This window comes from Perognathus longimembris, chromosome 5, assembly GCF_023159225.1.
Source record: "Perognathus longimembris pacificus isolate PPM17 chromosome 5, ASM2315922v1, whole genome shotgun sequence".
NCBI lineage: Eukaryota > Metazoa > Chordata > Mammalia > Rodentia > Heteromyidae > Perognathus > Perognathus longimembris.
The window spans coordinates 10,361,360-10,384,519 of record NC_063165.1 but is presented as its reverse complement, the minus strand read 5'-3'; the positions used below and the strand labels follow the sequence as shown (position 1 = coordinate 10,384,519).

The following is a 23,160-nucleotide window of genomic DNA, read 5'->3' as shown; positions in this document are numbered from 1 at the left end:
AGAAAATTATTTACACATTAATACCCTTTATTGTAGCCCAAAGCATACAAGGTAAAATTTACCAACTTAAGCATTTCTAAGTGTACATAGTCCAGTATATTCACATTAAATATATCATATACACATACTAAGTACATATATTCACATTAAGCATATTGTATCACATTAATTATATCATGTTCAGTTCCTAGAATTTCATACTCTTACTAAATTGAAACATTCTGCAGAAAACAACTTATCAGTCTCCTACCCTGCAGTCTCTGTCAGCCTGTGAGATAATTTTACAATATTACAGTGGGTAGTGCAATGGGAGCTCTTTTCTTTGCTTAAAAGAAGAGAAATCTATATTTTTCTTTCATGTTCTCATGCAAATTGGGAGGCCCTGAACTGAGTTGTATGTCAAGTTCAAAGACAAAGCTCCTAGGAGCCAAAGGCTAACATGACACCTAGCATCTTGTCGCTCTGAAACATTGAGAATGGGTATTTTTTTGGCTTGTTCTTTTTAAACTCCTACTTCCTTATTTGTGGGAAATCTTGGAAATATTACTATGTATAGATTTCACAATCAGCTTGATAAAAGCATCCTGAAAAACTACCAGTATATTGTCATTCATCCTTAACAGAATGAGCACACTACTTACATATAATAGCCTAAGTTCCCTTCAACTAAGACAATTCAATTAAAAAAGGAACACATGAGAAAATTCACACTTAATAAAAAGGACAGAATTGTGTCTTAGTTGCTGACACCTATAATCCTAGCTACTGAAAAGGCCAAGATCTGAGGATCAAAATCCGAAGTGAGTCTGGGCAGACAAATCTGATAGTGGTATGAAGAAGATAATAAGAAACTAAGCTAGTGAAATGCAGAGGTCCTGAGTTCAAGCCTCCAGTATTGGCATAAAAGAAAAAGGACTGAAAAGTGAGAATGAGGAGGAGAAAAATATTGTCCTTAAAATTTTTGTTAATTTTCCCTTTTTAAAATTAAATGGCAGAAGGTAGGAGAAAAATGAGGGAGGTGGTAACAAGTCTGACAAGAAATCTACTCACTACCTTATGTATGTAACCATAACCACTCTGTACATCACCTTGCAAATAAAATAAAAATTTTAAAAATTAAAGAAATTGAATGGAGCACCAAAGGACATTTCTGCCTTTTACATGACATTTCTCATCTATATCCTTTCTAGCATGCCAGTTCTTGGTATTGAGTTTCAGATTCTTTGGGCAATGGCATAACTGTGCTGAATGTGTGGCTCAGACACTCAGGTGGCAAGTTCAATACTGAACTCTTGTTTTGGACTTAGTATGGCCTCTGTGGCATTCAAAAGGACAGGCTAGGATGTGTAGGCTTATGGCTGCCAGTAGGCAAATCCTTTAACATGGCACAGATGATTTAACAGTGTGGCTGGGAAGCCCAGGGCACATTGTTTTCATTCCCCTGACTGTGATACCTGGCAATTTGCCAGTGTAACAGGTGAAAATGGGTGAATGGGTGGTGATTTCTGGGACACAGACAACAGGACCCAGAAGTCTGAATTCCTTTGAGAACAGCTTCATCTCTTAGGATGAGTTATATTGCAGTACAGCTGTATACTACTTTTCAAGTTGTTTCTGTATAAAAAGGGGTAATGGTCTCCATCTGCTGAGTTTATACTGTGAATATGCTTATGTATAGTAGGAAAAGATGTTACATTATATGATTATTATTAGATTTTTACATGAATTCGGTCATTACAGACATTTCACGAAAAGGCAAATTCAATCCTAATCTATTCAGGATTTTTTATTGACTAAAATTTTGTTTTTCATTAATATACATTCATTGTATATACTAATGGGTTCCAGAGTAATATTTCAATAATTGCACACAGGTATTCAGAGTTTTATATCCTTTAGAAGATCTCTACATAGATGACGCATGATAAATGCAAAATGTCATGTATTTGATCACTCAGATGGTGAAACATACTGACTTTCCATTACATCTTGGGTGCTATTGCTAAATATGACACCCAAAGAAATCTGTGTCCTTGAAGAATATAAGAGGTACAAATAGTAAGAACTTCATTAGTTTTCAATTGGCTAGAACAAAATTAGTGACAGTAAGACTTGGTGAGATACATCACTTATGCATACAGACTATTAATGAAGGAGTGGACTGAGAATCTATTTAAGACTGAATTCATGTTTCTCAGATTATGCATAGTTTTCCATAACTAATTGAAAAAGGTGGCTGAAAAACCACTTAAAAGGCAATTAACTGCTCAGATGGCACCTGACTACAGTAATAGCACACAGAGGCGGAGGCAGAAATATCATAAGTTTTAAGCTAATTTGGACTACTTAGTGAGACTGTATCAAAAAAGAAAGAAAAAAGAAAAGAAAGAGGGGCTGGGAAGGTGGCTTAGCAGTAGAGTGCTAGCCTAGCATGCATGAAGCCCTGGATTTGATTCCTCAGTACCACATAGACAGAAAATGCTGGAAGTAGTACTGAGGCTCAAGTGGTAGAGTGCTAGCCTTGAGCAAAAGAAGTTTGGGGACAGTGCCCAGGTCCTGAGTTCAAGCTCCAGGTCTGGCCAAAAGACAAAAACAAGAAAAAAAGAAAGATGAGAAAGAAAGGGAAAGAAAGAAGGGAAGGAAGGAAGGAATGAAGGAAGGAAGGAAGGAAAGAATGTTCATAGAATAGGGCTTTTTAGTTGCATATTGCTAATGTAGAAATTAAAATTCTAAACGCAGGGAGAATTTAATTTAATTTTTTTAAATTTTGTTTTTATTTTTTTATTATTTTTTTTGCCAGTCCTGGGGCCTTGAACTCAGGGCCTGAGTACTGTCTCTGGTTTCTTTTAGCTCAAGGCTAGTACTCTGCCACTTGAGCCACAGCGCCACTTCTGACCATTTTCTGTATATGTGGTGCTGGGGAATCAAACCCAGGGCCTCATGTATACGAGGCAAGCACTCTTGCCACTAGGCCATATTCCCAGCCCCCTTTTTTTTGAATTTTGAACATACTTTTTGAAATGTTATTATAAAGGTGATTACAGAGGGGTTACAGAGTCCATTTATTTTGGGGCAGTGTCACCCCTTCCCTCACTCCCAATCCCCCCACACAAGTTGTGTTTTCAACATAGTATCTAGCGATTACCAAGACTGCATTTGTTCGCCCTTTGTCCCTCCGTTTCTGTGTCCCCGGCATTATCCTCCCAAAGACAGATAGACAAACAAGATGAAATGAAAACAAAAGGAGCAACCAAGAAAGAAACCCCCCCTTTTTTTCCCATTTCCTGGAGTTCGTTTTGATAAATATTGTTTTATATGATCTGAAGCGCATAGGCATTACGTACGCCTTTGTGCTCCTCCCCTAAGAGAGTCCTCCTTCGGCCTCACTGTGTGAGAATGCCTACAGTCTTGTATAATTTCTCATGTCCCAGTGTTTTTTAGATCCAGCTTTCTCAAATGAGAGAACACATGCCCTGTTTGACTGATTTTTTTCAACAGGTGGTTTTAAGGAGGTGGAGGGGATGAATGAATAGAGAATCATGGCGAGAATATAGTCATAATATAGAAAATACATGCATGAAATGCAACTAGGAAACTCGAGGGGAGCATGGTGAACTCAGGACGCATGGGACAGGAGAAGAATGACACAATGGGTGACACTAATCAAGATACAGTGTGCCCACACATTGACTGTGTTGAATTGAAACTGTTTTGTACAACTATTAAAAGGTGACAAAGAATTACCAAAATCATGCAACTATATAGATAGATAGATCTATATATAGCACTAATTTTTTTTTTTTTTGGCCAGTCCTGGGCCTTGGACTCAGGGCCTGAGCACTGTCCCTGATTTCTTCCCGCTCAAGGCTAGCACTCTGCCACTTGAGCCACAGCGCCGCTTCTGGCCGTTTTCTGTATATGTGGTGCTGGGGAATCGAACCTAGGGCCTCGTGTATCCGAGGCAGGCACTCTTGCCACTAGGCTATATCCCCAGCCCACTACTAATTTTTTTTTAAAAATGAGTTATCAAAAACTAATTTCTAGAGGCGAAACTTTTGCCATGTTGTATTCCAGCTAAAGGAGAAACATAGACCTGCTCTCTCTTCAGCCTCATGGTTACAGGCAGAGTTTTGTCCTGGGTCTGTCCTTTCATAAGTCTTGGCAGGTTGGATTTAGGTCTCAGAAGAGAGCCTTTCTCACATGGTTCCTTCTGAGATTTTACCTCTGGGCCAGTGGACTTGAAAGCAAGGAGTAATTGAAAGTAGCAGTTAAAATCCTTCCCCACTACTGCCCTTCCCCTGGGCAGGGTGACATTTCTGAGAATGGTAGTGTCATTGGGACACTCATCATCCTTTTGACAAATGAGAGGTAACTGATGGGTAACGGTTTCATGTGCAATGGTTCTGGCTCCATTCTGAGACACCCATGGATGTCACTAGATGAATGTAGGGGCCATCAGTCCACCTGTCAATGGAATCAGCCAAAGTCTACAAATGCTGAATGACCATGCTGTACAAAATGAGTTATCTTCCCCTAAAGAATACTGGCAGAGTGCTATGTTGGTAATGAATCCTGATACAAGGAAATCAACTGATTCCTTCTTTCTGTTGTCTGTGAAGCCGCTGCCACCTTGTCATGACTCCGTGGAATCCATGCAGGTGTTCAAGCAACACTGCCAGATCGCAGAGGAGTACCATGAAGTCAAGAAAGAAATTGCCCTGCTGGAGGAGAGGAAGTAAGTGCGTTCCCTCTGAGCCCCTTCTCCTGGCAAAATCTGGAGTAGGCAGGAGGAGAGAGAATTATGGGAACAATCCAAATGGCTCTGCTAGAGATTGTTTTACTTCTTTCAAAGATAAACAAGAACAGCAGTTGTGATTTCTACTCAAAATGTTTTTTTAAAAAAAAAGAACAAGAGGTTTTAGTTAGAGAAATTAAAAATTGCCACAGTTCCACCAGAGCTGTGCTGTGCTCCCTATGAATGTACCCAGAGGCGTCAGGCCATTTAGGGCTTGGGGTGGATTTTAATGAATGCTTAAATGGTAAAGTTCCCACATTACACGAAGAGCCACTGGGATAGATTTTTGGAAATAAGTAAATGCATTGGCTGACTAACTACATTTTATAGTCTTGAGTTCTTATCTTGAAAGCTTTTATATTGTTTAGTTTTGCTGTGGAGAATTATATACTTCTATTAATTAGAGTGATCTAATTTTAGTCACTCATAACTTTCCATTTCAGAATCCCCATTTTCATTTTATTTTATTTTTTGCCAGTTCTGGGCTTGGACTCAGGGCCTGAGCACTGTCCCTGGCTTCTTTTTGCTCAAGTCTAGCACTCTGCCACTTGAGCCATAGCTCCACTTCTGGCCATTTTCTATATGTATGGTGCTGGGGAATGGAACCCAGGGCTTCATGTATACAAGGCAAGCACTCTTGCCACTAGGCCATATTCCCAGCCCCCAAGAATCCTCATTTTTTAATTGTACTAGATTCTGCTAACATCTACTCTAGTCACTCCTTAATTTTTTTTATTTTTCTGAAACATCAGATAGACACCTTGCCTTCGTAGTACTTGCCAGTTTTTACTTACATATTTACTAGGGAAATCTGTTGATTAATGTTTATACCTCTTGGTAAGTAGCAATCACCATTAAAAGCATGCTGGAGCAGGTGTGTCCCCTCCCCCAATCCAATTCCCGAGGTCTTGTCCATTAGGTAGAGCGTGTGTGTGCATGCACGCGCGTGCGCTAGTACTTGGGCTTGAATTCAGGACCTTAGCTTTTTTGCTTAAAGCTAACACTGTACCGCTTGAGTTATACCTCTGCTTTTTGCTTTCTGCTGGTTAATTGGAGATGAGTCTCATAGATTTTCCTGCTCAGGCTGGCTTCTGTGATTCTCAGATCTTAGCCTCCTGAGTAGCTGGGACTACAGACATGAGCAACCAGCACCTGTTATGTGGTATTTGAAACATGTCTTTTTTGCTTATGTTAAGAACAGTGATAACTTATGGGTACTACTACACTATTAAAATGAGAGAAAACAAAATCAGCCTCTGGGAAGAAGTAGATAGCAGACTAGCAGAGCTTTATACAGCCTTCCGGATCCATGGAGAACTGGTCTAGCCCCTACCTAGGTACTCATATACTCATGCGCGTTCCTGCAGAACTCAGCTATTTCCTCTCCAAATTTATCGGAACTCTTTCTCTAAACACTTGGCTAGATACGGACAAAGGGTAAATTCTGATTTTTGTTTTGTTTTGAGACAAGGTCTGGCTTTGTAGCTTATGATGACCTGGAACTCATTATGTAGCCCCTGCTTGTCTTGAGTTCTTGATTTGTCTGACTCTTTCATCCTTATACTGGGCTTATAGAAGTGTGTCACCATGCATGGAGGGCCAAACTCTTTTATGATTGTTTATTCTTTCTTTTACATAAGGATTTTCCAACTTCCTTTTTGTCCATTTCTCAGCTCTTCCATTTGGGACATACGCTTTAAGTCTTGGTTTGTGAAATTCTAGGAATAGCTCCCACATACATGACAGACAAGTGATCCATGTCCCCAGCCCTCTGTCGAGCTTCTTTATCTTGGCATGGCTTTCGAGATCTACCATAGAGAATGCCTGTGCAGCTCCACAAAACTCCTAATCTTGTGGCTGGGAATATGGCCTAGTGGTAGAGTGCTTGCCTCGTATACATGAAGCCCTGGGTTCGATTCCTCAGCACCACATATGTAGAAAAAGCCAGAAGTAGCACTGGGGCTCAAGTGGTAGAGTGCTAGCCTTGAGCAAAAAGAAGCCAGGGACAGTGCTCAGGCCCTGAGTTCAAGCCCCAAGACTGGCAAAAAAACAAACAAACCCAAAAACAACCCAAACTTGTAATCTCATCACAACCTGCAGATGTTCTAGCCTATTCTGCTTTCTCAAGGCAGGTGGAATATTCTCCTGCATCTGAGCTCTTGCTCATAACATAGTCCACTACAAATATGCTTGTCTCCTTTATGCCTGCCAACATGCAGTCTTCCTTGAGGAAGGCTTAGTCCATAACCATGATCTCAAGGGTTCAATACTTTTCCTTTTTTTTTTTTCCAGGTCTGGGGCTTGAGCTCAGGGCCTGAGCCCGGTCCCCGAGCTTGAACCACAGTGCCACTTCCGGCTTTTTCTGTTTATGTGGTACTGAGGAGTCGAACCCAGGGCTTCATGCATGCTAGGAAAGCACTCTACCACTAGAGGCCACATTCCCAGCCCCTCGGTACTTTTCTTGAACAAAAGATTTTTGAGGGTACATTTTGTATGTTCGTATTGTCAATAGTTATCTGTTTATTTCCTGTCTTTATGACTGTATTGTTCCTGCAGATACAGACATCTTTTAGCCTATCTTTAGATCCTGATCGTCTATTGTGAAGCTCTAGATAGGGTCAAATATGAATGAGGTGATTAGACGGTTGTAGGTTATAGTAATATCTTGTATGTGCATATTTTATTTGTAATTGGTATATAGTCAGTATTTGTAATAAAGGGATGCTCTTGAACGATAAAATTTTAACTCATGAGAGTTAATAGCCACACTAACACTTTGCTGAAACCGAAATTAATTTTGCAACAGAACTTTTCTTGAACAGCCTTTGTTTTCAAGCAAAATGAATTGGGCCAGATGGATTTGACCCAAGTAATTAGCTCTCCATTTTTTGATGATTCTGGGGAAAATTTGTTCCCATCATTTCAAAAAGTGTGGCTGATTATGTTGCCTCTGGTGGTTGGCTAGCATAATTATGCTACATTCGAAGAAAGATGCTAAGTAAAGTGTTTTAAAAGAGACTTTTTTTTTTAAATTGGAGTTGTCCAAGCATAGCTTAAAATTCAAACTCCAGACTGAACTTCTCTTTCATCTCCAGAGGAGGTCTCTGTGGATCAACTTTGCGAGAATTTGCGGAAGTGAGATGAGAAGAGTTGGTTTAACTATTGTTTGCAATCATGTCGATTGGATAAAGTGATAGACGTTTTCTAAATTATTAGCTCACTATTGGGCAAATGCAATGTAAAGATTCATTTCTGGTTTTTGACCAATGATGCAGAGAAGTTTTGTTCCTACTTTTATTAAAACATTTGTTGTCTTTTTAGTGTGAGAGAGAGGGGAAGAGAGGAAGAAGGAGAAGGGGGGAAAGAAAGAAAGCGAGAGGGGAAAGAGATTATCGAAAGATGAAGGGGAGAAGGAGGGGTAAGGTGGGAGGAAAGGTGTGTGTGTGTGTGTGTGTGTGTGTGTGTGTGTGTGTGTGTGTGATAGAAAAAGATTTTAAACGTTACCAAGGATTCTGATATCTTTAAAGAACTCCTGGGCTGAGAAGCATGAGACCCTGAATTCAAATTCCAATACTGCAAAAACACGGTACAACAAAACAAACTTTCGTTATCATTTTTACCCACTCTCTTTTTTTCTAGGTCTTTTTGCATGTAAGAATGTATTTCCACATAACTGAATATATTGCAGCATGCTTTAAAATTCTTTTAAATTGCTACTATAAAGGCGATGTACAGAGGGGTTACAGTTACTTAAGTCAAGTAATGAGTACATTTCTGGGACAGTGTCATCCCTTTGTAGTGTGCTTTTTACAATAAATATTATAAGCCTTTATACAGCTTTTTGTGTATATAATAGAAATTCATGGAAATGATATAGAGATATCTTACAGAATTTAAAATCTCTTAATGTGCTTGACAGAAAAAAACTTAAAAGTATGCAATTAAATTACAACCAGCTGTAGTTTCCTTTGTTGCAGATATTTTGTCTCATCCAGTAGGGGGCAACCTGCTCGTGGAATCTACTTATTAAAGCTTCCTATGTGCTCTGGTGCTCACACGGTGAACTTAAATTATAAGTCAAAGAGACGTTTAAAAAGTTAGATTAGGGGCTGGGGATATAGCCTAGTGGCAAGAGTTCCTGCCTCGGATACACGAGGCCCTAGGTTCGATTCCCCAGCACCACATATACAGAAAAACGGCCAGAAGCGGCGCTGTGGCTCAAGTGGCAGAGTGCTAGCCTTGAGCGGGAAGAAGCCAGGGACAGTGCTTAGGCCCTGAGTCCAAGGCCCAGGACTGGCCAAAAAAAAAAAAAAAAAAGTTAGATTAGGGGCTGGGGATATAGCCTGGTGGCAAGAGTTCCTGCCTCGGATACACGAGGCTCTAGGTTCGATTCCCCAGCACCACATATACAGAAAACGGCCAGAAGCGGCGCTGTGGCTCAAGTGGCGGAGTGCTAGCCTTGAGCAGGAAGAAGCCAGGGACAGTGCTCAGGCCCTGAGTCCAAAGCCCAGGACTGGCCAAAAAAAAAAAAAAAAGTTAGATTAAAGAATGTTATATATTTGGGGGTGGAAGATTTGACAATTCATTGTTTTTCAATAGTCCATCAAGTTGTGCAACTATCACCACAAATTTAAACCATTTTTACCACCCCTAAAAGAAACATGAACCCTTGTGTAGTCCCTATCTATTGTTTCCTACTTCTGGCTATTAGTAAATATCCATCTATTTTCTGTCTTTATGGATTTGCTTCTGATTTTATCATGAATAGAATAATGTAATAGGTAACCTTTTGTGATTGGCTTCTTCACTTAGCATAATGTTCTCAAAATTCATTCATTACTTCCCACGCATCCGCACTTCATTCCCCTTTACTGATGAAAATTGTCCCTTTGCATAGATATGCATTTGATGGAACCTTTTAAGAGCCACTGGGCTATTTTGAATAATGTGCCTATAAAATACTTGTGTGGACATGTTCTCAAGTCCTTGCAGTCTGTACCTATAAGTAGAAATGTTAGACAATATGAAATGCCAATGTGTTCTTTGTGTGTGTGTGTGTGTGTGTGTGTGTGTGTGTGTGTGTGTGTGTGTGTGCGCGCGCGCGCGCTCGGCCAGTTTAAGGGTTTGAACTTTGGGCCTGGTCTCTGTCACTAAGCTTTTGTGCTCAAGGATAGCACTCTATCACTTGAGCTACAGCTCCATTTTTGGCTTCTTATTTTAGGCAGTTAACTGGACATAGAATCTCCGAGACTTTCCTGCCTGGGCTGGCTTTGAACTGCAGTCTTTAGATCTCAGCATCCTGAGTAGCTAGGTTATAAGCTTGAGCCACCAGCACCTGGCTTGATGAGCTATATTATTCAGAAAGCTATTTTGCAGATTCTCAACTTCACCAGGATTCCTGTAATTCTCATTCTCTTTCCCTATATTACATGACATTGCAGGGAGTAACAGAAATGATAACCAGGAAATCAAAGATAAGTCTATGTCCTAATTATAAGTATTGATTTGGTCTCTACATCATCTTTCTGTGAGATAGTTTCTAAAGCTTGACGTGCCACAGTTTAATTATAAATCACTAATGAATGAACATAAATATGTCTATATAAATAGGTCCTAGATAGGAGACAACAGACATATCGCAGTTTTTATTGATTATCAGTATAATTGTTATCAATTACATCAAACTAATTTAGAAACCCATCAGTTGCGTCTTCATGAGTCTAGTAAAAAAGAAATTATTATTGACAACCTGAACCATTCCTTGTAATTACAAAATTGATGATTTGCAACTTATTTATTTATTTATTTGTTTTGTCATAGGGCTTGAACCCAGGGCCTGGGCACTGTCCCTAAGCTTTTTCACTCAAGGCTAGTGTTCTACCACTTTCAACAACAGCTCCGTTTCTGGTTTTCTGGTGATTAATTGGAAGTAAGAGTCTCTAGGACTTTCTTGCCCAGATCTCACCCTCTGGAGTAGCTAGGATTACAAGTGTGAATGAACCTTCAGGGCCCAGTCTATTAATATTTAATTATCAATGTTTTCTGCTTTAAACTATGCTTAAGGGCATAGAACTCTAAACTTTTATTCAGAAGGATAGGCTTTGATAGCTACCCTTTTCTTATTCCCTGTGAAACGTTTTTCATTTAGTGGAGCACTTTGAGTTTTATTTCCTCTCCTTTAAAATGTAAGCTTTTTCTAAAGTACCTTTCCCTTCCATTCTTCATTGGGCATATGTTTAAGGGGAAAATATTCTATTCTCAACATTACAGAAGACTTAAGATCAGAGACCAAAGAGCACTGTGTGTTTGTTGGTCCATGACTAGATTATCCTTTTAGCTGTCCCTGAAGGGCCACTTTCTTTCCAAGGCCTGGTTTTCTCCAGTGAACATCATGTTGGGTGCACAAAACAATCTGTTGGGTATAGGAAGTCAACATTAAAATTACTATTTGACTTAGTTTTTTTAATCCTCTCTCTGAGATCTGTATCCTAATGGTTTCAAGCTTACAGAAAAGTTATCAAAGTAGCATTATAATCTCATAGCTCCTTCATGCAATTTGCTGGGGTTTACTTTCTTTAGCACACACAGACACACCACACACACAAACACACACACATATGTAGACAGATAATATCAAGATACAGATATACATACGAATATTCACACACCATCATGACCTACTGCCCTATGTTATATTTTAAAATATTTTTATTCTCATTTCCTAAATTCTTTAGTGAGTACTTGTGAAGAACAGGGATGTTCTATCATTAAGATCCAGAAGGTAAACAACAAATTAAAATCAAGGATGTTAGGTCTGATTCTATTATTATCTAGTTCACAGTTCATATTTAAATTGTATCAGTTTTCCACTAATGTCTTTCAAAGGTATTTTTTCCAGTCCAGATTTGCACATTGCACCTAGTTGTCATTTCTCGTTCGTTTCTTTATGCATGGAACATTTCCTAACACTTGTGAAGACAGAGGACGTGGAAACTCCCTCAGTTTTGATGGTATGGTGCTGGTCATTACTTAGATGCAGGCTATACAGAAACAATACTGAGTCCTTTGTAGTGCACACAATGTCTGTTTGTTGCAACAGTAGAGACAGTCACTAGGTGGAAGAGACCTTCTAGGTTCTCTTCTTTGCTAGTACTGGGGGTTGACCTTAGAGTCATATACTTACTAGGCAAGTGCTCTACCACTTGCATCATGCTTCCATCCCCTCTTCTTTTTTGTCTTTAGTCAGGTAGGGTCTAGGATTTTGGCCTATGGCCTCCTGTGTAGCTGGGATATCAGTACGCACTATTGTGCTGCAGCTCATTCGTTGAGACTTGTATCTATCTCTTTTTTTCCCAGGCTGTCCTTAAAATGGGATTTTTTCTTTATCTGTCTTCTAAGCATATGGGATTATAGGCATTAACTACTGCACCCAGCCTTGTTCACACTTGTACATTTTTTGCAATCAGTGAGAAATTTGTGAGAATACACTTAACTTCTCATTAGGTTGAGAATTTGGTCTCCACTCTTATTTTTCTATCCTTATGTGTGTCTTACAGTGTATATAACACCTATGTTATTTACAAATGAGTATGTATATATAGAAATGGTTTGGGTTCAAAGTTTTTTTAAATGAATAATCTTTTTCTGTTCAACACTGATCCATATGGCATATTTCAGTTGCGTTTGTATTTAAGACTCTCCCTTGTTCCTAGAAGCCTTGGACATATTCCAGTACAACCTAGGTCAGGAATATATTCTTTTCTTTTCTTTTTGGTCTGTCATGTGGCTTGAACTTAGGGCCTGGGGGCTGTCCCTGAGCTTTTTTACTCAAAGCTAGTACTCTACCACTTTGAGCCACAGCACCACTTCTGGTTTTCTGGTGGTTAATCAGAGCTAAGGGTCTCACGGACTTTCCTGCCCAGGCTGGCTTTGAACCGCAATCCTCAGATCTCAGCCTGCCGAGTAACTAGGATTACAGGCATTACCCAATGGCACCTGGGTAGTTTTTTTTTCTTTATCTTAAGTAATATCAGGTCAGTGTCTAATTAATACAAGATGGAAGAAGAAAAGCATTTAGACATGAGGTCAACAGTAGTGATGAATGATTATAATGAAGGTAATCATCTTGTATGTCTTTCAAGTAATGTTGGGTTTGTAGTGCTTTAACCAAGTCTTTATCCCCTATTCCCTGAGAATATACTCACAGAATCTCAGAAACTTTTGAGGATCGAACAGAGGAGTCAAGCAGACTGAGTCTTGAGTCTGAAACTGGAATTACTGTGCCCCAAGCTTTGAGTAGAACTTCCATACAACATGCTGTATCTGCACTACTGTTTATTCAATACTTTTCACTGTTAGCTATGCATAGACATATTCTTTAAAAATTGGCATCTTCTGTTAGGATGGATGGGGGAGAATGATGAAAGGGGTGATATTGATCGATTGAGGTACATTGTACTTACACACTGAGAGATTTTTATTTTTCTTCTACTTCTCCCTTTTTTCTGGTCGGTCCTGGGGCTTGAACTCTGGGCCTGGGTGCTGTCCTTGAGCTCTTCAGCTCAAGGCTAATGCTCAACCACTTGAGCCACAGTGCCAGTTCCCACACTAATAGATTGAATGTTAATTCACTTGTACAACTACTTAAAGACAATAGAAAAATTAACATCTACCATGGCACAAGATTTTGAAATCATGGATTTGATACATTGGTATAAACTTTTAAATACATATTAACTCACTCCAGAAGTCTCAAATGAATCTTTGCTTATGTAGGAGTATAATTTTCCAATGTGAACACCAGCATGAGAGAACTTTTCCTTTAGGACACTCATGTGGAAGACTGGGCACCTTCAACAAATAAGCTGCGTCTAGTGACTCACTCCTGTAATCCTTGCTATACAGGAGGCATAAGTAGGAAGGTTGTCATCCATGGTCAGATCAAGCAAAAGTATGAGAGAACATATCTGAAACATAACTAAAACTAAAAGTTAATGTGGAGGGAAGTGTGGCTCAAGTGGTAGAGCACTTGCCTAGCAAGTCTGAAGCCTGCCTTGAGTTCAAGCCCCAATTTCAAAAACTTAAAGAAATTCATGCAGAAAACTATATATCTAAGCACAATTACCAATGAATGGTTCTTTACCTTGCAGAGGAGAAAGAAATATGAAATAAAGAATTCACTTAGGTTAATGTTCACCTAGAATAACCAGGTATCCTTTGGGCTATTAGGTTCATGAGACCTAATCATGGACCATGTTCACTCCTTGTTAGGCTTACGGAAGTCTGCATCAGTGAATCATTCACAGCGATGGCTGAGAACTGAGTTTAAGTCCCCTCAGTCTGCCTTGCTATCTAGGGCTGCCTGACAGTAGCCCTTCCCCTTCCATGAGCTCATATCCCTGCATTCAACCAACCACGGGCCCTATGCTGTACAGTTAGGGTGTGCTTTCAGTTTTTGATCATTTCCGAAACTATACAGTATAGCAGCTATTTATCAAGCATATACTTTGCATTCGGCATCAGAAGTGATTTAGAGATGACTTAATGTAGGCAAGAAGACGTGTGTGGGTATATGCAGATCCAATGTGATTTTATGTAAGGGACTTGGGCATCAGCAGATTTGGTTCTTGGGGGCTGCATGTGGAGATTCTACAACAAATCCCTGATGGCTATCAAGGACGATTATATACAGGTAGGATAAGATAAATAATATCTTCAAGAGAGTGTTTTATTTTCCTTTATTAAGATTAAGTAATTACATATTTTTCACAGTACTCTGTTTTACCTTCCCAGTGATGGTCATCATCATCCTAATCTACAAAGCATATGAATTCTATGAACATTAACAATAAAACAATCTCTTCCAGATCAGGTATATTCTTTCCTTTTGCTTAGTACCATCTGTTCCCTCTTGTTCTCTCACTTCTTCACTCCCCCACCACACTTGAGTTGCCTAGTTCACTTTCATCAGTGTCTATTGCAGCTGTAGGGCCCCTCTATGGTATTTTTTTTCACCAGCTTTTCACTCATTCTGTGCTTCCTTCCCATCTTCCCTCACATGTGCACACGTATACACCATATATGAGGGAAAGAATATAGAAAGAGAGGTTTCTTTTTTAAGTGCAAATGAACTTCTCTGGGCTGAGTTGTATCAGACTCAGAGGAATCAAAGGAAGTTAGTAACCATTGAGTCTGGAGGACAAAGATTTAGTAAGGGGGAACTAGTTATTTTCCCTACAATACAGTCTAGTAGCATAATTTATATACCCTTATAGGCTGCATTTTCTTGTTTTCTAAATGATTTCCAACTTTAAGTACTTGCTATACTCTTAAGACATCCTGTTTGGGACTTATAGAGCATTTTATGTATGTTTAGTATTTGGGGTGTGTAGGAGATGTGCTAGAAAAAAATAAAGGGACCTAAAACTTGTAAATTTGAGGAAATAAAAGCATAGAACTGGTAGGTAGCACATGGAGATGGATTAAAGCTTTAAAAAAAAGCCAAATGAAATATTCCATTTCTATTGTGCTGTTAACGGAATCCTCGGATTCATTTGCATTGAATTCTGTGCCTCTTTCTGTACCTCCAGAAAGGAGCTCATCGCCAAGCTGGACCAGGCAGAAAGAGAGAAGGTGGACGCTGCCCAGCTGGTTCAGGAATTTGAGGCTCTGACGGAGGAGAACCGGACACTGAAGTTGGCCCAGTCCCAATGTGTGGAACAACTGGAAAAACTTAGAATACAATATCAGAAGAGGCAGGGCTCATCCTAACTTGAAATGATTAAATGTAAGCATAAGACAGTGGTGCCTACTCTGTGCTGGCCGGAAGGATGGCCAGTAAACCTATTGTTTCTCTGTATTACCCACATAGAAAATGTTTAGAAGAAGATCATATATAGTTATATGTAATAAGAATTAACATATAATTATATATAATATTCTTTAGGAAGATGTGATCACAATATACATTAAGGGTAGAAAATGATAAAAAGAAAATAGAGTATTGACTAACCCCCGCTAAGAATCATGAGCCATGAAACAAACCAGTAAGATTCTCACTGTAGCTGCACATCTGTGCATGCATAAATTTCATGCCTTTGACATTTCAGTTCTTCTCAGATACAAACCATCGCTATTTCTCTGCATATATTTATGTTCACTAGAGTCACATGTAAGCCTTCCATGATCGATTGTCCTAAGAATAAATGGTTGCATACTATAAAAGCTCTCTCATGAAAATATTAGTGGAAATCATGCTGTGCCAAGAGTTCATTCACCTGTGCTGACTTTCTGTCACAATAAAAACACAGGAAATTCTGTAGTTTCTTTACTCCCTGTTAACACATGGTAAACATCTCTACTTTGTCGTGTGTGTACTCTTGGGGTACAGGTAAAATGGAAAGGTATGGTGTCTACCATTATTTGGTGAGTTCCCATGTAAACAGCAGTGAAATTAGAAGATTACTTTGATGTGGTTTAGATCAGGAATAACTAATAGTAAATTCTGAATGAACATATATATATACATATATATATATATTCCCCTCATTCTAGTTACTCAGCATTTTGGTCTCTCACCCACATTGGTCTCTTTGTTATATTATGTCCATTTCTATTCATGTAACTTCTTTTTCATTAAACATGGATCAAAATTGCCTTGTTTGTAACTTGCTCCTTTTTAACCATTATGATGGTGGAAGTTGGGACTGCCTAGTTTTGTTTACAATTTGTTTGCTGTGGGTGTTTAAAAAAAAAAAAAAGCAAAGCTCCTGTTCTTGGCAAGAATATGAGATGGGTGCGGTGGCTCATGCCTGTCATCCTAGCTTCTAAGGAGGCTGAGATCTGAGGATCACAGTTCTGAGCCAGCATGGGCAGGAAAGCTCATGTAACTCTTATCTCCAGTTAACCACCAAAAAGCTGGAAGTGGAGCTATGACTCAAATGATAAAGGGCTAGTTTTGAGCAAAAAAAGCCCAGGCCATGAGTTCAAGCCCCAGAACGGGTGGACACACACACACACACACACACACACACACACACACACACACACACAGTATGGTTTCTCATATACCACTATAATACTGATTATAATATATTTGTGCATTGAGCTGCTTGCCCACAAAGCATACATTAAATAATAAGATGACTAGGTACTGGTAGCTCATGTCTGTAATCCTAGCTCCTCAGAAAGCTGAGATCTCAGGATCACAGTTCCCAAAGCCTGCCCTGGCAGGAAAGTCCCCATGATACTCTTATCTCCAATAAACTACCCAGAAGAAACCAGAAGTGGCGCTGTGGCTCAGGTGGTAGTGTGCTAGCCTTGAGCAAAAGAAGCCAGGGACAATGCCCAGGTCCTGAGTTCAAGCTTCAGGACCAGCAAAATGTTGGTGATGATGATGATGATGATGATGATGACAAGATGATTTAAAAGAGAGTAGTCAGTCTCAACTGGGAGTGATTTTGTCCCTGGGGGGACAATATCTGGACACATTTTCTTTTGTCACCAGGCCAGGATGAGGGATGCCATTGGCATCTGGAGGGTACACACCAAGGATGCAGTTCACATCCTACAGGAGAGAGGACAGTCTCTCCTAACACACCAGTAGCCTGCCCAGCAGATCAATAGTTTGTAGTTTGATGCTCCCTGGGGTAGACCAAATCATGGGACAGTGAAGCCTTGCCATGGAAACATAGTGTAGGACCATGGCCTTCTTGATGTGGTATAGTCTATGAGGTCTTTAAACATTTTGAGGCTCTGTAAAAATGAAGCTTTTCTGCAAATCCTCAAATTTCAGTGTTGTAAAAACCTATTATCCAGGTTTCATGTTTGGCCAAAGGTTAAACATCCCTGGGAGGTTGACCAAACCTTATTATTATTATTTTGTTGGGCCTGGGCACTGTCCCTGTCTTCAGCTCAAGGCTAGTGCTCTACCACATTGAGCCACAGCTGGTTTTCTTGGAGACATGAGTCTCATGGACTTTCCTGCTCAGGTTGGCTTTGATCTGTGAATCCTCAAATCTCGGCCTGCTGAGTAGCTAGGATTATAGGCATGAGCTACCAGTACCCAGATTCTGCTTCTTTTTTTTTTCAGTCACTCTGAGGTATAAATATAAAGGAGATGTTGCTCAGTAATATGTACAATTCCATGGTTAATGGAATGACAGGGAAAAGAATAACTTACTAACTCTAGGATTCAGCTTTGGTTACTGCACCTTCAAAGAGGGTTGCTTGTATTTCTCGGATTTAAGTAATTATGGCCCTTTATAAAACTCGGGAACAGGAGCAGAGCTCTGAAATCTTTGTTTGGACAAAATGAGAATAACAGATGAAAATATTTGAATAGCATGGTATTATGCTGAGTGAATAATATTGAGTGAATATTTTTCATATCTTTACTCATCCTAGCCTGAATTTCTGTTTCTAAAATATTCACATTCCTCACTCAAAAGCAAACGTTCCCCTGAATACAAGTATTTTTTAAGCAGAATTTTATCTATCAGGACATACAAATAACATTTGATTTATGGTAAGTCAGAGAAAAATATGAGTAGATTTTTTTTACCTCATTAGTCTCATCTCATAAAATATTCTCTAATTTTATTTACCACTGCACAATGCCTATATAACAGATCATTAAGAATTTATTGTCTTCAGGGTCAAGGGTATAGCTCAGTGGTGGAGTACTTGCCTCACCTGCATGAGACACTGAGTTTGATCCCCAGTGGGACACACACACACGCACACACACACACACACACACACACACACACACACACACACACATACAAATTTTCTATCTTTAAATATAGTTATAAAATTCCCACGATTAGCAACAATTATAAGGCTATGGAACAGAAAACCACACACATCCTGCTGGGATTAATGTGAAGGAGTTTGCTTTAGAGCTAGGAAACAAGCAAATGTAGCTAAGGTTACATCCATGCTCTGGAGCATGTCTTCTTGTGAGTAGTCACTTACTGTGTGTAATGATGAGATTGTGGCTCACGGCCATCTCTCTGGCTTGCTATTGGCAGAAGACATTTCTCTAAGTCATCCTGGGTTTCAAAGTAAGGAACTGAGAGGGTCCTGGAAATCAAACCCAAGGCTCAAAAGTCTTGTCTTGCCAAGCACAGACAGGGCAGCAGCAACAAAGGGTGCAAAAATAGAAGACATAGAGCTGTAAAGATGATTAATCTAGTTGCAGTGCATGGAACCGATTATACTGAATAGAAAATGGAGGCCCACAGAATTGGTAGAGGCTCATGGAAAGGAAAGCATAAGTCTTGGAGTGGTGGCAACTGAGATGGACTCACAGGCAGAAAGGTTGGCAAATACCTAGGAGACCCAGGACCTACAGCCATGGATTGCATATGTGATTTAAACACAGAAGATGAAGAAAACTTACATTTAATGGGTCCCCTCTGTGTAACATTATTCTAGGTGCTATGCCTAGGGCATATTGTTTAATTCTTATACCAACCTGCTGGGTGGCTGTAATTATCCTCACTCCTCCAAACCAGAAATCAAGGTTACATAATTTGTACAACATTCTCTATTTTATCTGGGATTCAAACTTTCATTCATTCACTCATTTATCCATCCAAATTCAATGTGATGTACTGATAGAGTTCCTGAAAGAGGGCAGGGCCACAGTAGAAACGGGAGTCCTGTTTCCAAGCAACTTGTAGTCAACGAAGGGTGATAGATTTACCTACATAACCACAGTAGTATTTCCAAAATATAAGCAAAGATTCTTACAAAAGGTAGACTCTAACTCCTCCCTGCTTTCATTCAAGTGTGAGTTAAAGATGTGTTTCTGAGTCAAGGAGAAGAGAAACATGGAACTGATAGGGCTAGGACGCAGGAGACATTCAAGCTTCCTTAGTACTGGCTTTCTCTTGGATTGGTTGCCATGGAGTTATCCAGCAGCCATGTTGGGGAAGGACTGAAGCAGGGCAAGGGAGAGGCATTTAGGGAAGGATCTGAGGCCTTGACCATAGCCCAAAGGCTACTACAGAAGGGTGAGGGATGGATGGCTGACATCTAGGGAGAAATCTCAGGAAACTGAGCCAGAATCACCTCTCTTAATCTCCTCCAGGCTCTCAATTCTCAGGGACTTTGACACAACCTGCTGCTTGTGTGAAGCCACTTAGTTTTGAGGTGAATTGCTAATTGAGCAGAAATAACAAACATGACAAATACATGGGATGTGTGCCGACAGGGAAAAAAAACGATAGCTCATTTGTGAATGCATAGTAAAAATGAATCGGACTGAGATGAGGAGTCTCTCATGGCTCCATAGTGACTGATGAGATAAGACGTGATGAGTAAGAGTTACCCAGGAAGGGCAGCAGAGGAGAGGGATCTCGATTGAGTGAAAAGATGGGCAAAGTCTGCAGTCCAGGCTTGACGGCAGGCTAGTGTGGCTGAGCAGGAAGAAGATGGTACTTGACGTTGTAGGAATCAGGCAGCAACTTGAGTGTTGTTACCTCAGGAATTGTAGCCTTCATCCTAAAAGCAGTGAGACCCTGTTAAAGGATTTCACACATTTTACAGGTATGACATATTTGCTGCTAGGATGACATGTCTTCAGAGGTAGCTTTTGTAAGATGCCTCACTGGAAGTTGTTCTTAAGAGTGGCATAAAGGCTTCTAATACATATTTAGGTGGGTGGTAAGAAGATAAATAGATGACTGGGTTGTTATGCTTATTTTATGGTGATACTTCAATAGGAATTTATGGTTTCCCATCAGCCAGATAGGCTATCTGTCATTTGAACTGTTTTGCCACTTGTTTTGCATTGGTTGCATTCGGGATGGGGTTGTATGCCCGGGCTGGCCTGGACTGGTCTGCACTGGGATCCTCCTATTTGTGTTTCTCAGTGTGGCTGGGTGGACAGTTATTTGCACACCCAGCCATGTGCTGGGATAATAGATACACATCGTCACGTCCAGTCATTGGCCAAGATGGAGTCTCCAAAATGTTTGTTTCACCTGGCTTGGTCTTAAACTACAATCATCTCCATTTTGACAAAAAAGAAATTTAAAACTGTATTACTATACAAATAAAAAATTAAACTAAGAAAACAAAACTATGATCACCCAATCTCTACCTCTCAAGTAGCTAAAAATACAAGCTTGACCCTGGCTTGTAAAGTCTTTTTGATGTATATATGTCTACCTACAGAAAGAACAAAGTCTCAGTAGCAGGAAGTAGCTTGCTAGAACAAAAAAGACACTGACTGAGCTTGTCTTTGCTGTCACTATTAATTTATTGAGACCAATAATCTTGCTGCTGCTGCTGCTGCTGCTGCTGCTTTCTTTCTTTTTTTTTTTTCCCTCAAGGCTAGCACTGCCACTTGAGCCACAGCGCCACTTCTGGCCTTATCTATATATTGATGCTGAGGAATCAAACCCAGGGCTTCGGGTATACGAGGCAAGCACTCTTGCCACTAGGCCATATTCCCAGCTCCTCTTTTTTTCTTTTTTTTTTTTGGCCAGTCCTGGGCCTTGGACTCAGGGCCTGAGCACTGTCCCTGGCTTCTTCCTGCTCAAGGCTAGCACTCTGCCACCTGAGCCACAGCTCCCCTTCTGGCCGTTTTCCATATATGTGGTGCTGTGGAATCGAACCGAAAGCTTCATGTGTAGGAGGCAAGCACTCTTGCCACTAGGCCATATTCCGAGCCCCATCCTCTTTTTTTTCTTTAATGCCAGTCTTGAGGCTTGAACTCAGGGCTTGGGCAGTGTCTCTGAGCTTCTTTTGCTCAAGACTGGCACTCTATCACTTGAGCCACAGCTCCATTTTTTCGCTTTTTGGTAGTTTATTGGACAAAAGTGTCTATAGACTTTCCTGCCCTAGCTGACTTTTGAACTATAATCCCCAGATCTCAGCCTCCTAAGTAGCTAGGATTACAGGCGTGAGCCCCTGGTGCCCGGCTCACACATACGCTTCTTAGGTAGCTCTGAAGCCAGACAGATGGAAGAGTGACTATTATGAAGGTAGATTGCCAGTGAAATGGTAATGACCAGAAGGTGACATCTTGAGTTTCACAAGCTGGATTTTTCCCTAAGGAGTTGGGCTTTCTGAAAACAAAAACAAAAAGCAACTTTTTTTTTTTTTCCTGGCTGGTTATGGAGTTTTAGAGTAGCCTTGTGAGGGTAATAGAGTGAGTTCATGCATATAAATGAGGAATTAAGTTTGTCTACAGCCAAAGGAAGAATAGACAGTTACAAAGGATTGCAGCCTATTTTATCTGGCACAGAACAAGTCTGGGCAGTGGCTGTTCTCTCTGCTCAGAGTGCTCCTGAGGGAAAAGATAAAGCGATTGCCCGATGAGGTAAAATTCTATGTAGCACAGTACTCTTCTCTCCAGCTCCTACATTGTCCGCTCACTTCTCATAACTGGAGTCAATGCTGACCCAGACAAGCCCCACCCCTCCCCCATCGTTCCTGTAAATAAGGATATGACTCAGACCCTGTGATCTCCACAGCAGACACTGTCATTTATTGATTAAAGATCAATGGGAAAGAAAAAGAGGAGAGATCGATCATGTGTAATTTCAAGTGGTTTCTTTTCCTTTGTTTTTGTTTGGCTACTCATGTCAGTGGGATTGTGTCTAAGTACTCTGACAACAGCTAGCTTTCCATAGCTGCTCAGGGTTTGTCATTTCTGGTGAAGTCTCTGTCTTTGGTGTGTGTGGACTCGAAGCATGGGAAAATGGAAAGGTGCCTTTTGGACTTGACTTTGTAGAGTACTACAAGGGTCCTCCGACCTCCACCTCCTGAGTAGCTGGGATAGTAGGTTTGGACCATCACACCCAGCTCTGAAGCTGACTCTTATACTTTGATATCATTGGAATCTTTACAAAGCACACAAACATGATGGTCATATCCCAGGCAAGAAGCAAGACGCACCAGCAAGTCCCTAAGCACTGTGGGAAAAATCACTGCTGAATTTTATCAAGTGCTCATCTTTTCTTTAGAGAGAGATGGATGTTGACAGTGCTTGCTAGCCCTTACCACTAAACTGTGTCCCCATAATTTTGATGTAAATACAGAAATTTAGGATACTAATGATAACAGGAACAATGTTAGTTTATATTAAAACTATTAGCTGGTAGTTCTTGATGTCTAGCTGACTCAGAAACGGGAAACAAAGGATCTCTTTATTTTTAGCAAGTGCTAAAAGCCCCACTGTAGGACTTCTTGGCAAGACTGAGTGTGAGTTTGAGATTTAGGGGGAAGGTTTGGAGAGTGAAGTGCTATTTACCACAAATGCATCTCAGTCTTTATAAGGTTCAAAATGTGTGTGTGTGTGTGTGTGTTTATGTGTGTGTAACCTTAGCCAGAGGCTATGTAGAGAACGT

General features: G+C 40.2%; 1 protein-coding gene across 4 annotated transcripts in view; it reads left to right on the top strand.

Annotated features, from left to right (window-relative positions):
• Map3k7cl (MAP3K7 C-terminal like) overlaps positions 1–16,449 on the top strand; it is an 89,528-nt gene extending 73,079 nt beyond the window's left edge. For all 4 annotated transcript variants that reach the window (XM_048345935.1, XM_048345937.1, XM_048345936.1 and 1 more), the window contains 2 exons: positions 4,620–4,735; positions 15,385–16,449. In XM_048345935.1, the coding sequence (XP_048201892.1) occupies positions 4,620–4,735; positions 15,385–15,565 (297 nt within the window). In that variant the 3' untranslated portion in view covers positions 15,566–16,449. The remainder of the gene's footprint in view (positions 1–4,619; positions 4,736–15,384) is intronic.
• Positions 16,450–23,160: the final 6,711 nt, after the last annotated feature.